Below are 14,626 nucleotides of genomic sequence, written 5' to 3'. Positions count from 1 at the left end.
CTGAACCTTCTGGACTCGAGAAACCATGAAGGCATTTGCTCCTTACCTGAGCCGGGTGAAGAACCTCCACGTGCTCAGCTTCTCCAAGATGAGTGTCAATTTCTACACTCGCAGGCACACGGATGCCTGGTATTCCTCCAAATACGCAGTCCACCTGGGGCAGCTGCAGCATCTGCAGGAGCTTCGTGTGCACCACGTCTTCTTCCTTTACGGAAGGCTGCCTGCCATCCTCAGGAGCCAGCCACCTTTGCAGATCCTGTCTCTGAGTTTTTGTCCACTGAAAGAAGCCGATGTGGAGTTTCTGTCTCGGTGTCCCTGCACCAGGCAACTCAGGCACCTGAGTCTGAGGAGTATGTTCATGGACTGCTTCGGGCCCCAGACCCTGCGATCACTGCTGCAGCATGTGGCCGGCACCCTGGAGACCCTTGCCCTGGAGGACTGTTCCATCACTGATGCCCAGCTCTTGCCCATGCTACCTGCCTTGAGCGAGTGCTCCAAGCTCACCTCCTTCAGCTTCTACGGAAACCACATCTCCATTGCTGCCCTTCTTAGTCTGCTGAGCCTCACGGCTAGGCTGGGCCATTTAAGCCAAGGCCTCTATCCTGCACCTCTAGAGAGCTACCAGCGTCCAGATCGGTGTCTGGTGAACACTGACCCTCAGAAGTTTGCCCAGGTTAAGGATCTGTTGCTGTCAACACTGACAACCCTACAGCCAAGCCAGAAAATCCAGATCTGCACTTAGTTCTGTCTTCGCACAAAGATGTGCAAACTGATTAGCTGGGAGCCCCAGGGCGACTGGTTAGTCACAGAGAGCTTCTTCCTGGCTTTTCTGCTCTGCCATGTTAGCCATGCCTTGTCTCTCCCGGGCTCCCTTCTGAGCACTCCCATATGAAAGCCAGGGGCCCAATCAACAAAGTTCCAGTGTTGGTGTATGACACAGTGTTTGCTCCTGACCTTTCCAGTGGAATAATAGCTCTGGAGCCTAAGGAGTTACTGAGTGCGTTTGGTGTTCTTTCCTCCTGTGCACACACCATCAGGAAACTGAACTGAGTTGAGCATGGACAGAACTGGATCACCATCTCATTTTTCTAAATGTAACCAATCGCCAAGTTGTGTACAAATCCCTAACTGTCTATAATTTGTGGTATCTCAAATTAAGTCAATGGAAATGAAAGAAAAAAAGTCTCCTGGTCTTTAGTGCCCGGTCTGGCTTTGAACCTCAATCCTCAGATCTCAGCCTCCAGAGTAGCTAGCATTACAGATATGTATCACCATGCCCGGCTTCCTTTTTTTCTTTGGTTTATTCCCTTTTGTCGCTTTTTTCTTTCTGTACCCTTTGTCTTGGATATGTTTATCTGATTTGGGGAGGGGCAGGAGAAGCACAGAAATGGTGAGATAAAGGGTAAGCCAATTTAGCAGTGACACGGACTAGACACTATGTTGGAAATGAACGATATAACTTCAAGTGGGGAGAAGGCAAACCCGGGGGAGAATGAGGGAGGCGGTAACACTCGTCAAAAGGAAATGTACTCGTTACCTGACTTAAGTAACTGTACCCCCTATGTATATCATCTTTACAATAAAAGCCTTTTAAGTCAGACAGAAGTCTGCCTTCCTCTGTGTATTCCATTTCTTTAGTATTTGCTTCAAATGGGCAGAGACTACTTTTCAAAGTGTCAGGGCTATGCAAAAAAGAAACCTGTATCTCTAGGAGTTGACATCTATGAGTATGAGAATGCACAACTCGTGGTGTACTAGGGGCTCATGCCTGTAATCATAGCTACTCAGGAAGACCACAGTTCAAAGCCATCCCAGTTAAGAAAGTCTGTGACAAGACTCTTATGTACAGTTAAGCCACGAGCCAGAAGTGGTACTATGGCTTAAGCAATACAGCACAGCCTTGATCCAAAAAGCTCAAGCCACAGAATCCAGAAAAAAATAAAGTAGAAAAGAATTGCTGGGGGGGAAACACCAAGATGGGTGAGGGGGGGTGGGGGGGAGGGTAATGGGTACCAAGACATGTGAAAGGGTATCAATGTATGTGAATTAATGCACCTTCTATCTGGCAAATATCATGTAAACTTTTTATTAATTACAATAAAAAATTTCAAAAAAAAGAATTGCTGGGTGGGGCCTGGAATGTGGCTTAGTGGTACAGTGCTTGCCACACATGCATGAAACCCTGAGTTGGATTCCTCGGTACCATATAAACAGAAATAGCCAAAAGGGGTGCTGTGGCTCAAGTGATAGAGTGGTAGCTTTAAGCAAAAGAAGCCCATGGATGGTGCCCAGACCCTGAGTTCAAGCCAAAGAACTGGCAAAAAAAAAAAGGATTGCTGGGAAAAGATCTTCCTTTTCAAGCCATATATCAAAGTCCTCATATCCAATATACGCAAAGAGCTTAAGAAACCAACCCCTACCAAACCTTATAAAGCAATCACTTAATGGGCAAGGGAGCTAAGTAGAGATTTCTCAGAAGAGGTGAGAATGGCAAAGATACACTTGAGGAAATGCTCATCAACCCTGGCCATAAAGTAAACGCAAATTAAAACAACTCTGAAATTCCATCTCACCCCTGTCAGATTGTCCAACATTGTGAATTTGAACTGCAAATATTGGTGGAAATCTTGGGGGGAAAGTAACTCTACTACATATTGGTGGGAATGTAAAGGAGTACAACCTCTCTGAATAGCAGTATGGAGGTTCCTCCAAAAACTAAAAACAGATCGCTTTTATTGCTTCGCTATTCATAATAGGCAAGATATAGAGCAACTCAGATGCCCCACAATAGATGAGTGGATCCAAACTATGTGGTACCTATACACAATGGAATTTTACACAGCCATTAGGAAGAATAAAGTAATATCATCTGCAAGGAAATAGAACGAGAACAAATCATGTTAGGTGAGCTAAGCCAAACTCAGAGACACAAATCGTGCATATTCTTTTGGATGTGCAAAAATGAGATCTAAAATGCATTGGGATATAAATTAGAAAGGATTCTAGATAATCACAAACATTGAGAACAAAAGGGGGCACCATTAGGAGAGAAACAAAAATGCAAAGCCCATGTGCCTCTTTTTATTCATATAAAATTCAGAAATGAACTCCAAAAGGTGGAGGGAAGTAACATCCTTTTTCCCCCTTTCTTTTGTTTAGTTTTTAATTTTTGATGATCTGTCTTCTTTACCTTATGTATGGTGTATTCAAGTATACCTCTTCAGAAGGGTTTGGGAGGTGTACAGAACTCAAGGGTAAAATGACAAAAACAGAGCAGTGGAGCCCACTGGACACCAACGAAAGTGAGCTACATAACTTGTGGATAGAGACAAGAGGGACTGGGAGAGCATGAGGGAACGGAAGATACTGTATAAATGGAAATATACTTATTACCTGACTTGTGTAATTGCAATACCTCTGTATACCACCACTACAATAAGAATAAAGTAAATTAAGTTTCAAAATGAAATAAAAAAAGAATGCAAAACCTAATAGGTTTTCCAAGAACCAGTTCCTAAGTGAACAAGAGAAGTATAAAGAGGGATCCAAGTCCAACATGGCTAGAACAACCCAGAATAAGGATTTCAGGGGCAAGAAACTAGAAAGCAAGTGCCTTAGATGACATCATCCTCTACAAGGTATCATCAACACTACTCTTCAACTAGGTAAAAGCTCTTTCATTCTGCTTCTACTATTTGAAAATTCAAATGGCTCAACTAAACGGTTTCAGAACAATGAAGTTTTCAATCTCAAAGTCCCTTTCCTTATCCCTCAAACATGTGAACTATATATGCAATATGTAATTATCAGATAATATAGAAAGCAAAATAAGCAAATTAAAAATAACTATTAATGAACATTGGTGAGAAACACTGAGGTGATGTCCTCAATATAAGAACGTAGACGAAAGGGGATTTCCTGTCTGTCTTGCAGGACCTCAAGTCACCAAAGATCAAGCATTAAAGAGCTACTAGAGCTCTCCTGCCATTCTCTACCCAAACCCAGCTTCTGGTTCAGATTCTGATCCTGTGATTGGCTACTCCAGGCCTTTCAACTGCCTGAGTAATGACATCATTCTCCCACTGAACCTATCACTACTTGGTAGAATCTTGGGGTTTCCATGGCATCGTCCATGCGTATATTTGGATCATCGCTAGTGACCAGTGTCCAGTGAGCTCCGTACTGGACACACTCTTGCTCTTTAGCTTCAGCTACGCACACATCCTCTAGTGTCATTCTTCATCCCTTGTTTCTCCAGTTGATATTACCCATTGTCTCAGTATGTCAGGTAAGAAGAAAAAGGGATTTAGAGTTTTCATTAGACTCCCCTGCTCCCTAAATTTAATAGTAGAATCAAAACAGCATCAAGTATTGAATTAGAAATGTTGGGCTGTGATGTTTACTAGGTATATATGACTTAGCCACATGATTTACTTTCTGACAAAAATCTGTTGCTTTGTCTGCAACATGAAGAAAATGAATTGTTTATCTTGTGATAGCTTTGTTTTCCAGCACTGTATTTTTTTTGCCCGTCTTGGGCTTGAGCTCAGGGCTTGAGCACTGTCCTTGGACTTTCTCAAGGCTAGCAGTCTACCACTTGAGCCTCAGCACCACTTCCAGCTTTTTGCTATGTATGTGGGGTACCGAGGAATCGATCCCAGGTCTTCATGCATGCTAGGCAAGCACTCTACCACTAGGCCAAACTCCCGGCCCTCCAGCGCTGTATTTTTAATGACATTTATGAATGGAGAATGAAGCTACAGATTTCTTCAGAGAGTCAATTTTTTTTTTTGCCAGTCCTGGGCTTGGGCTTAGGGCCTTAGCACTGTCCTTGGACTTTCTCAAGGCTAGAGCTCTACCACTTGAGCCTCAGCACCACTACTGGCTTTTTTCTATGTATGTGGTACCGAGGAATCGAACCTAGGTCTTCATGCATGCTAGGCAAGCACTTTAACCTCTAGGCCGAACTCAATTTTAAACAAACTAATGAGAAGGAAACCTACTCGTGTTGAAATCCCTATACCAAGATACTTCATTTGTTACAGTATCCTCTAAAAATTAGTTCCACTTCGGTATTTCAAATGTAGTAAAATTTTTTTAATTGGAGAATTTATTAACATTGATTTTTACATCATATTTTAAATGACTAGTTTAACCAACAAGTGTTCCAGGAGGGAATCTCTATTTACAATCACTGGGACTTAGTATTTAGAACTTAATCAAAATTAGGCTAAGGGATTGTATGTCATAGAAACATATTAATTTATGAAATAAAACATTATGTCTCTAGAGTCATAGGTTTTGATGTCTAGATAGTTACGTTTATATCAAATGTAGTAAATTTAAAGCATAGTGTGTGTTTCCATATTTCTGCTCAGACAAGGTAAAGAGAAAAACAGGAAGAGAGGGGATGACGGGACTAGAACGAGGCAGATGATCTAGAAGGAAAGGTTCACCAGGAACTAGAGGTGAAGAAAAGATGAAGAAGATGATGAGAAATAAGACAGAGCCAAAGACATGAAGAGCATGGAGACATTCTCAAGAAAACAGCGGTGGTTTCAATAGAATGTTGAAGAGGATCAAACATTTTTAAATCAACACACAGAAAACCGAGGGCAATCTGACCAGAGCCAGGCAAAATGAAGTTAGTGTTAGCCACATTGATGGACCTAAAGCCAACTAAGGTTAAAACAGAGAATCGTTAAAAGCAGTTTCTGAGATGTCACTTTAGCAGGTTCCTGCTTTAGGTTTGTTATGTGTTTTTTTTTTTTCTAGTTGACTCTGAATACAGATGATGCTTTGAATGAGCCTTTTGTCAACCTGACTAATTTAGGGCCTGGCACAGGTGCCAGCCACTCCTTTAGCTTTCTTTGTTTTAGCTAGGTTTTTTTTTGAAGATATGAAATTTTAGGTCAGGCAAACCTTGAACCATGATTCTCCACCTGGGAAGGACTCTCTTGTACCTTGGGCCACAGTCATGATCTACTAACAGAGGGCTTATTTGATTGAGATGAGGTGTTCAGTAACCAGCCTAGATGGATCTCAAACCACTGTCCAGCAGACTGTTTCCCAAATAGGATTAGAGAAGGGAGCTACTGAGCCTTGACAGTTTCCAATGTAAACATTTTAGATATGTATTCCAAATTATTTTAAGGAATAATTTCTTGAGAGGGATTACACAGAAGGTTCTGTAATATATTTCAACATTACTTTTCATTCTTATATTTAGACTTCATGGAAGTGTGTGTGTGTGTGTGTGTGTGTGTGTGTGTGTGTGTGTGTGTGTGTGTGTGTGTGTGTTTGTATGAATACCAAGATTTAAACTCCAAGCTTGACACTGTCTCTGAGCTTTTTAGCTTATAGGTAGAGCTCTGCAACTCATCAGGTCTCCAGTTCCAGGTTTTGATATTTAACCGTTAATAAGAGTCCTACACACTTTATGAGAAGGACTGGCTTGAAATAACAATTTTCAAACCTCAAGCTCTAGTAGTTATGATTACAGACTTGAGTCATGAGAGCTGAACATGCATTTTTTAATAAAGTATTGTAATTTGTATCAGAAGCAGGTTTCAACTAAAAGCTGTAAATAATGATGATAATGATAGAATTCTAAGTGTTTATTTTACATTTGTATCAATATTTTTCTCAGATTGGTTTTCAAACGTTTATATATATATTTTTTACTGTTATATAAGGGTTACATGATATTTGCCAGATAGATGGTGCATTAATTCCCATTTCAAATGCTTTTTAAAGATTTTTTGATGCTGCTATTTGTACTAAATTGATTTAAATACCTAGCTAGAACAATTAATATCTTTACATTGAGGTATGATATTTAGAGAAATCATTTTGGTTTGTCTTTCTTTGTTCTGATTTTTTCTTTTCTACATTTGTGCTATATTGTCCAATCTGGTATTAATATCCTGACAAAAGTGATTGTCTGGGACTAGGAGTTTGGCCTACTGGTAAAGTGTTTGCCTTGCATGCACAAAAAAGCCAGGTTCGATACTTTGGTAGCACATACATTGGAAAAAAAAAAACAAAGCCAGAAGTGGTTTTGAGACTCAAGTGGTAGAGCTCTAGCCTTGAGAAAGTCCAAGGACAGTGCCGAGGCCCTGAGCTCAAGCCCAGGACAGGCAAAAAAAAAAAAAGTGATTGTCTAACCACACTATCCCATGTGTTAGGGATACTAGGTCTCCTGCACATTCAAAAATATTGATCTATGTCAATTATGACCATGTATATGGCATGAGGGATGATGTAAAAAAAAAAAACAAGTTACCTAACTTCCAGGATATAGGGTCAGAAGACAGTGATTAATCATTCTCAAAAAGCAACTGGAAATTGAATTGAGAGTGCCATTTATACTACCAAAATTATGAGATACTTAGAATAATTACAAAAGATATGTGTAAGATGTACATGCTGAAAATTACCAAGCTTTGGTGAGAAAATCAAAGGAGCAGTCGAATAAATGAAGAGTTATCCATGTTCATGAAGAGGAAGATTCACTATTGTCAATCCAGGCAGAAGAGTGAGAGATGAGTGATATAAGAACAGATTGGAGTGGTATGCCTTTAAGTGGAGAAAGAAAGCTTTCGCTAAGGAAATTCAACAGCTTCCACAAGCTAAGAAAGACCAGAAAATAGAAATTCTGAGCCTCTGAGCTCTGAAAACTTTCACCTTGTAAACATGATACAACAGTTACATAGAACATATTAGGCCCTATTGTCCAAAATAGTCCTTTCCAGAATTTTATCTTGAAAGTATAACTTCAAACATTTCACATGCAGAAGTATAAGAATAAAATCTGTATTTAAAAACAGCATGGGGGCTGGGAGTTTGGCCTAGTGGTAGAGTGCTTGCCTAGCATGCATGAAGATGCAGGATCAATTCCTTGGTATCACACACATAGAAAAAAGCTAGAAGTGGTGCTGAGGCTCTAGTAGTAGAGCTCTGGCCTTGAGAAAGTCCAAGGACAGTGCTCAGGCCCTGAGCTCAAGAACAGAACTAGCAAAAACAAAGCATGACTGCTTGAATATTTACATTTAATGCATTTTTCTGTTTCCACACACATTACACCTATACCAAATTCAATTCAACTCCCAGAATACAAAACACACACACACACACACACATGCACGCACACACACACACACACACACACACACACACACACACACACACACAGACGCATACATATAATTGAAAACCACTTTCTAATCCTGTGATGGTTTTTGTCTGAAATAGATGAGAAAATGTTTGTTTTCACAACATTGCATATGTAATAAGATCACTTTATTTATTGGTAAGTATACTATAATGAATATTTGACATACATCCAAATTAGCTTTAATGTCTTTCTATTTTGTTCGATATCAGTCATGTATAATATGTCACTTACATTCATTATTCAATATTATTACTGATATCATTGTTTTCAGCATGTATAATATATCATTGATGAGTGACTTGAAGTTCAGAACGTCTCAGTCTTCCTTTTCTTCTTTTGTGTGGGTCATGGGTTTTGAACATGACCTGGGAGAATCCCTCAGCTCTTCAGCTCAGAGCTACCATCCTACCCTAGAGCCAAGTCCCAGTTCCCATTTTCTGGAGTTTAATTAGAAATAAGAGTCTCAGGTCTTTTTGTGCTCCAGCTGATTTTGAAACTTAATCCTCAGATCTCAGCCTCCTGAGTAGCTAGGATTACCGGAGTGAGCCACCCAACCCAACAGACGGTTTCAGGTTTCTTACAAAAAGTGTATTGGGAACTCTGAGATAGTCATTGTAGACTTTACTTATCTTTTGGTCTGTGTTTGAAGTAAGTACTAAAAATGACCAGAGATTTCTATAAGGTTACACAATAACAAGAAAAATGCAAACTATTTTCTCAAGACCAACATCCACTGGCTAATAGGAAGTTCAAGTTCTCCTGATTTCTGGGCATTCTTCACCTGCTCATCCTTTGGAACACGGTGCTCATACTAATTCAAAAGAAGTACTTGAGCCAATCAGGCTGGCCTCTGCCCCTAGGTTTCCTGCTCTTGAAAGGGTGATCTAACAAGTACACTGAGGATACCTGAGATTCAAAAGGCTCACATGCTAGGACACAGTTAGGAGTGACTCAGGGAAAGTCAGGACAGGAAGGAGAAGGCTGCTTCTGCCTAGGAAACAGCACAGGAACCACTTGGTGTCTCCTGTTGAACCTCTTTGCAAAGTTCATCAGAAGAATGTGGGTGGCTATTGGAATGAGAGCATTCCCAGTCAGTCACAGCCAACTTCCAATATGTTGTTCCTCCAAAACAGTGAGAGTTGGGCAACCTTATCCATTTTTTAACCACCCCCTTGCTTCTTGCAGACAATTTCCAGCATCCATCTTTACTTGGAGCTGCAAACTCACTACAGCTTCCTCTTCCTGTGGAGAACGATGCCACTTCTCTAACAGGCAACAGCTGCAACATCTCCACAGTCTCCACCCCAGCCTTCACTTCAGCATGGCCACTGCCATCGACCTCTGGCACCTCTTTGCAGCCACTCACGGGTCTTTGCCAACATTCCAGCACACCCATGCTGTCAGGGGTTACTGGCCAGAACCACATCTCCACTGCAGCCTCGTCCTGTGCCAGTGCTCTTGAATGGGAGTACACAGGACACAATAAAAAGAAGTCCTCTGCACTGGGAGACTTCACAGTGACTCTCATTGACCAGGGCACAGCAGTCCCTTCAATGACTATGACATCTCGATATGCGGATGCAAATGCCATAGTCCCTCTGTATCCATCGCTGTCTGCCAGCCTGGTTCAGGGGACGTTATCTCACATTCCACAACAAGAGAGTAGTAGCTTGTTACTTCCCTGCCAACGAAACAGCCAAATTTACTACTATAACCAAAGCACAGAGGGCCCTCTATTATCTGGAAAACCTGGTCCCTGCCTGCAATCATATGGCTCTGTGTCCTATACAGGGAGCAGGGTCTTTGCTCCTCAGCCAGAAATCGTGATGATGCTCCAAGAGGTTCAGCCCGCAAATGTCCCACCACCAGTCTCCACTTCTGGAATCTACTACTCTGTGTCTGCTCAACACCACCCAGAAACCAATGTTCAAGGTAAGCACAGACAACAGAAAGGAACAGGATTAGCAGCACAAAAAGGAGGGGCTGACCTGCATCTGCATAGAGTCTCCACTACTCCACAAATGGAGTCTAAATCCTCAGTCTCACCCACCACACTCACAAGGAGAACTCCAATTTCTGCCATGAGGCAGAGGGCCAAGGGTATGGCTCCAGTGGTGGAGCACTGACTGCTTCAAACCTCAGTGCTGCCACTAATTGCACTGGATAATTAAGTAAATACATAAGTGAGGAAATATGGCTGTGCTGCTCTTAGATGCCACCCAAAGCACACTCAGTGAGGCCATGGTCTACATTGTCCTCACAATCCATTCTCCCTAATTAATCCCCTTCTTGATTGAGTTCTTTGCTTTCATTGGAAAATATGTCAAACATTAGTTTTGATAATAGCAGATAAACTTGCTTTACTGTGTGCAGAGAACCTGCCCAAAGGAAGCAGGTGAGAATATATATTTTGCATATTTCATCGGCAGGAATTCCACCCTGGAGCTGAGCACCACTGGATCATGCCTGTGGCCTAGCTACTCAGGAGCCTGAGAGCTGAGGAGCAAATTTCAAAGTCAGCCTGAAAAGTGTTTTCACCATCTCATTGTCAGTTCCCAAATGCAGACAATAGATGCCTAAAAAAAGCGAGAATACATCAGGCCTAAGAAAAAGTCAAGCAGCAAAAGAAAAAAGGCTGAGTTTAAGTCCCAGAAGCATCCAGTGCATGATCACATTCTCTAGCTCTCTATTCTCCCCGTCTCTCCCTCACACACACATGCACATGCGCACACACTCAACTCTCAGAAATGCACTCAAAACATGCTAAACCTGTCCTCCCCTCCCTGACTGCCCCTCATTTGCTATCCTCTCAGATCAGGGTGAGAATCAACACCTATTTTACTTACAAGACACTGGCAATAATCGACTAAACTACATAAATAGATGACATTTTATAAAGCTGATATTTTATTTTTTGGACCCAGAGTCAAGAGCACAGTAAGGAACTATTTTACCTCTGACCCATACATGATGTCCAAATAATGTCCTACTTTTAAATTGCTTTCATTTTTATTTCACTGACAACAATTCTTTAGAGGAAAATGAAAAGTAATAATGACAATGAATTAGCACAAGTTTTACATAGAGTAGCTATCACAATCTTCCAACTCACAGTCCTGTCCATGGTCCTTAAGACCAGCTCCTAGAAACACCTTGCTCAATGATGAAAATGGCCTTAAATCATTGGTGCATAAATGGAGCATCTTACTTACCAGGGACTGATTTCTGCTGTGATTTCTTTACATCAGTAGAAACTTCCCTGGCAATGCATACACTTTTCTAGAATCGCAACTTTCTAAAGTCATAAATTTTGCCGGCCACAAACTCCAGACAACCCAAGTCCTACAAGCATAAATTTTGAAGTCCTTGAGAGAAACATGTGTCACCTGACTTTGGAGATATTCCAATATAAATCCAGTATTAAACATTCCTAGTACCTTGGTCTTGCCTCCAGCAGATCCGGACACAGAGAATAAGCATTAGGATGAAATTGAAAGCAAGATTTGAAAGCCTCTGGTTGCCTTTGAGAAACTAATAGAAAGTCAGGATGCTCCACCTGACATTTAGCAGCTGCAGGTCGACATTAACCTTAGGGCCAAGACAGAAGTCTACATGGAACAAGGCCAATTTGGAAACTCTGAGTCGTGAGGCAATAGAATTGAATGTGACAGTGGGTAGCTTACAGATATCACTGTGCTAGTCAAGACATTCATTTTAACCAGATTTTCAATTCATTCACAGATCTTCAGCAATCCAATATTTCTACTATAACCCACATCAAAGACAGAGACACCATCAATGAGATTCTGCTGCAGGAAAACTCCGTGGTCACCAAGTATTCCACTGATCAAGTGTCCAAGAACAAGCACGACGCCTTGGAAAGTGTGGATGGAACTCCCGAGGCCAAAGGCCAGCAGCTGCAGCCACAGGGCCTGCTGAAGGAAGAGGAAACTGAGTGTAGCACCCCAGACAGTGACAAGGCTTCCCTGAACACAGCCCAGCCTCCAAAGCCTGCATCCAGCAGGGTGAGCAAAACAAAGAGCCATGGGCAGAATGAGCCCAAAAGGATCAGGGGAAGCAATCCCAAGAAATGTGAAGAAACCAAGCAGTCAGGGAACAAACTGAAAACAGAAGAGAAGGCAAGCATTCCCAAGATGAAGCACAAGAGAAGCCACCCTGAGCTTAGCCAAGAGACCTTCAAAAGACCTCGAACCAACCTAGGCGTGCAGATGTGGGAGTCAGTGCAGGTTTTTCATGCCCTAGGGAAGAAGAATGAGAAGAAAACTGCAAGCAGCACACAAGATTCCGCTATGAAATCATGGCTGGATATTCCACATGAGGGTAAAGGCCCTAGAAACATTCAAGTCAAGAAGAGGGATAGGAGTGAAGCCAGTGTCCATCCCCATCCCAGGATGAGCTGCCTCCCCCTGGCAAGGCCAAGTTGGTTCCTTTGCCTTTTCTAACCCCAGAGAAGCCTCAGGCTCGACCCGTTCCTCACAGGCCACAGTCTCTGGCCTCCAGGAGGCCCACTGTACCATACCCTGCACGGCCTCATCCTACCACGGCTCAACCTACCGCAGTCAGCCTGTCTCAACCAGCTTCTGCCAACACGAGTCTCAGAGGTTCCACCAAAGCATCTCAGCCAAGTGTAACCAATACATACACACAGGGATCGGCCAATGCTCCCCAGCCTAGTGTATCTCAGTCTGCTGTTGCTAGGCCTGAACCCCACTCAACCTCATCCAGCGCTTCTGTCCAGCACAAGCCTGTTTCCACTGCTGGGAACGAGTTCCGTTCACCACCTAAGCCTCATAACCAGTACCTACTCCAAGATTTCAGCCGCCAACCAATTCCATGGAGGAAACCCGATATTCCTGGCCCTGTAGTATCAAATCCAATCACCAAGGAGCAAAGGCCAGCGTGTGAAGCCATGAAAAGGCGGGCCCAGCAAGAGCGTGAGAATGCTGCCCAATACACTGCTTTGGGGAAACTGCAGTTTTTTGTTCAGAGGCAAAGAGATATGGAAGTGTCTCACTACTATGGCTACACAGTGTAAGAGTTGCTGTGATTGTGGGTACCACCTTGAGTACCACATGTTTTCCCATATATATATATAAATATATATATATATATACAAAGATAAATATGAACATTTATATAGGCATATAGTATATCGATATAAATGCATAGATGTTGGTAGAATAATATTACTACAATATACCCAAAACTTAACCTGAATGTTTAAATGTAATGAAATTTAATATATGACTAATAAAGAACCCATTTGAGTTTTATGATATTGCAAAGTTTGGCTTCATTTTGGATAGAGTTTGGACTCAAAAGTTAAACTTGAAAGAAGAAATTGGATTGAGGGTGGAGAAAAGTTGCACTTGAATTGTGCATGGGAGGATTAAAGACATCAGAACCAACAGAGTCCAAGAGTAGGAAGAAAAAAGGAAAGGTCATTTTGTCTTTTAGAATAATCATGGAGCTGTGTTATAAGACTTAATTTCTAAGGTTGGGTTCTAAATACTACTTAGAAAATACTTTTCAAAAATGGGAGAAAACAGCGCCTGGAGCATGAGCAAGTGGTAGAGTGCTTGCCTAGCATGCATGAAGCCCTGGGTTCAATTCCTTGTTACCACATACACTGAAAAAGCCGGAAATCACCCAGTGGCTCAACTGTTAGAATGCTAGCCTTGAGCAAAAGAAGCCCTAGGGCAGTGTTCAGGTGCTGAGATCAAGCTCTAGGAGTGGCAAGAAAAAGTAGAGTAAAAGGCTCTAGGGTACTGTGAAAAATGTTGAGCTTTAGGGGGCAGGTGAAGCAGGGGACCCACACACTTTGAAACCAGGTGGTCATGGCTCTTCCTTGTAATCCTATGACTGAGAGATGAATACTGAGACTCTAAGGCAGCAATGGCAGACAAATAAGTCACATGCTCATTGTAATTTGAGCAGCATAGAGTGGAAAGGGAAGTTTACAGTAGCACTGAGTGAAAAAGATAAGTGAAACACACTGGCCCTCAATTCTACCCCCAGTATTGGCACACAGCACACACACACACACACACACACACACACACACACACACACACACACACACACACGATGCAGTTATCTAAGATGAGAAGAAGAGAAGGCAAATGCATGATATGAGAGAAATCTACCACATTAGAGCCAAGAGCTCATGGTTATCATGGGGACAAAGGCTATCCTGGGCCCTAGCCAGTGAAGCAAAGTAGCATAAAGTCCAACCTGAGAATGGCCTCATCATTTAGGATCATTTATTTATTTATTCAGTACCCATTTAATTATTCAGGGCAGCAAGATGTGCTATAATTCTTCAATCAATCACTAAACACACAGGGCTAGTATCACTGGTCCACTTGATTTGTGAGGTTCAGCTGTGGGCTGGGATCACATTAAATTCAAAGGTCGAGGCCTCCAATG

At 42.1% G+C, this 14,626-nt stretch overlaps 1 protein-coding gene across 1 annotated transcript; it reads left to right on the top strand.

Annotated features, from left to right (window-relative positions):
* Nucleotides 1-469: 469 nt before the first annotated feature.
* LOC150060559 (uncharacterized protein C2orf78-like) lies at nt 470-13,232 on the top strand. The gene is made up of 6 exons (XM_090337559.1): nt 470-673; nt 5,776-5,845; nt 9,362-10,017; nt 10,550-10,571; nt 11,918-12,201; nt 12,588-13,232. The coding sequence occupies exons 1-6, from the start codon at nt 470-472 to the stop codon at nt 13,230-13,232; spliced, it is 1,881 nt and encodes a 626-aa protein (XP_090193685.1).
* Nucleotides 13,233-14,626: the final 1,394 nt, after the last annotated feature.

The sequence above is a fragment of the Megascapheus bottae genome, chromosome 7, assembly GCF_031878675.1.
Source record: "Megascapheus bottae isolate mThoBot1 chromosome 7, mThoBot2.hap1, whole genome shotgun sequence".
In the NCBI taxonomy this organism is placed as follows: domain Eukaryota; kingdom Metazoa; phylum Chordata; class Mammalia; order Rodentia; family Geomyidae; genus Megascapheus; species Megascapheus bottae.
Note: the sequence above shows the minus strand (reverse complement) of the source record. Positions and strands in the feature narration are given on the sequence as shown.

Excerpts from the sequence above, each read along its gene's own strand:
- LOC150060559 (XM_090337559.1), top strand. The coding sequence starts at position 470 with ATGCTACCTGCCTTGAGCGAGTGCTCCAAGCTCACCTCCTTCAGCTTC. Across the intron at positions 10,018-10,549 it reads TCGTGATGATGCTCCAAGAG|AGAACCTGCCCAAAGGAAGC; the intron begins GTTCAGCCCGCA and ends TACTGTGTGCAG. Across the intron at positions 12,202-12,587 it reads CAAAGCCTGCATCCAGCAGG|GATGAGCTGCCTCCCCCTGG; the intron begins GTGAGCAAAACA and ends TCCCCATCCCAG.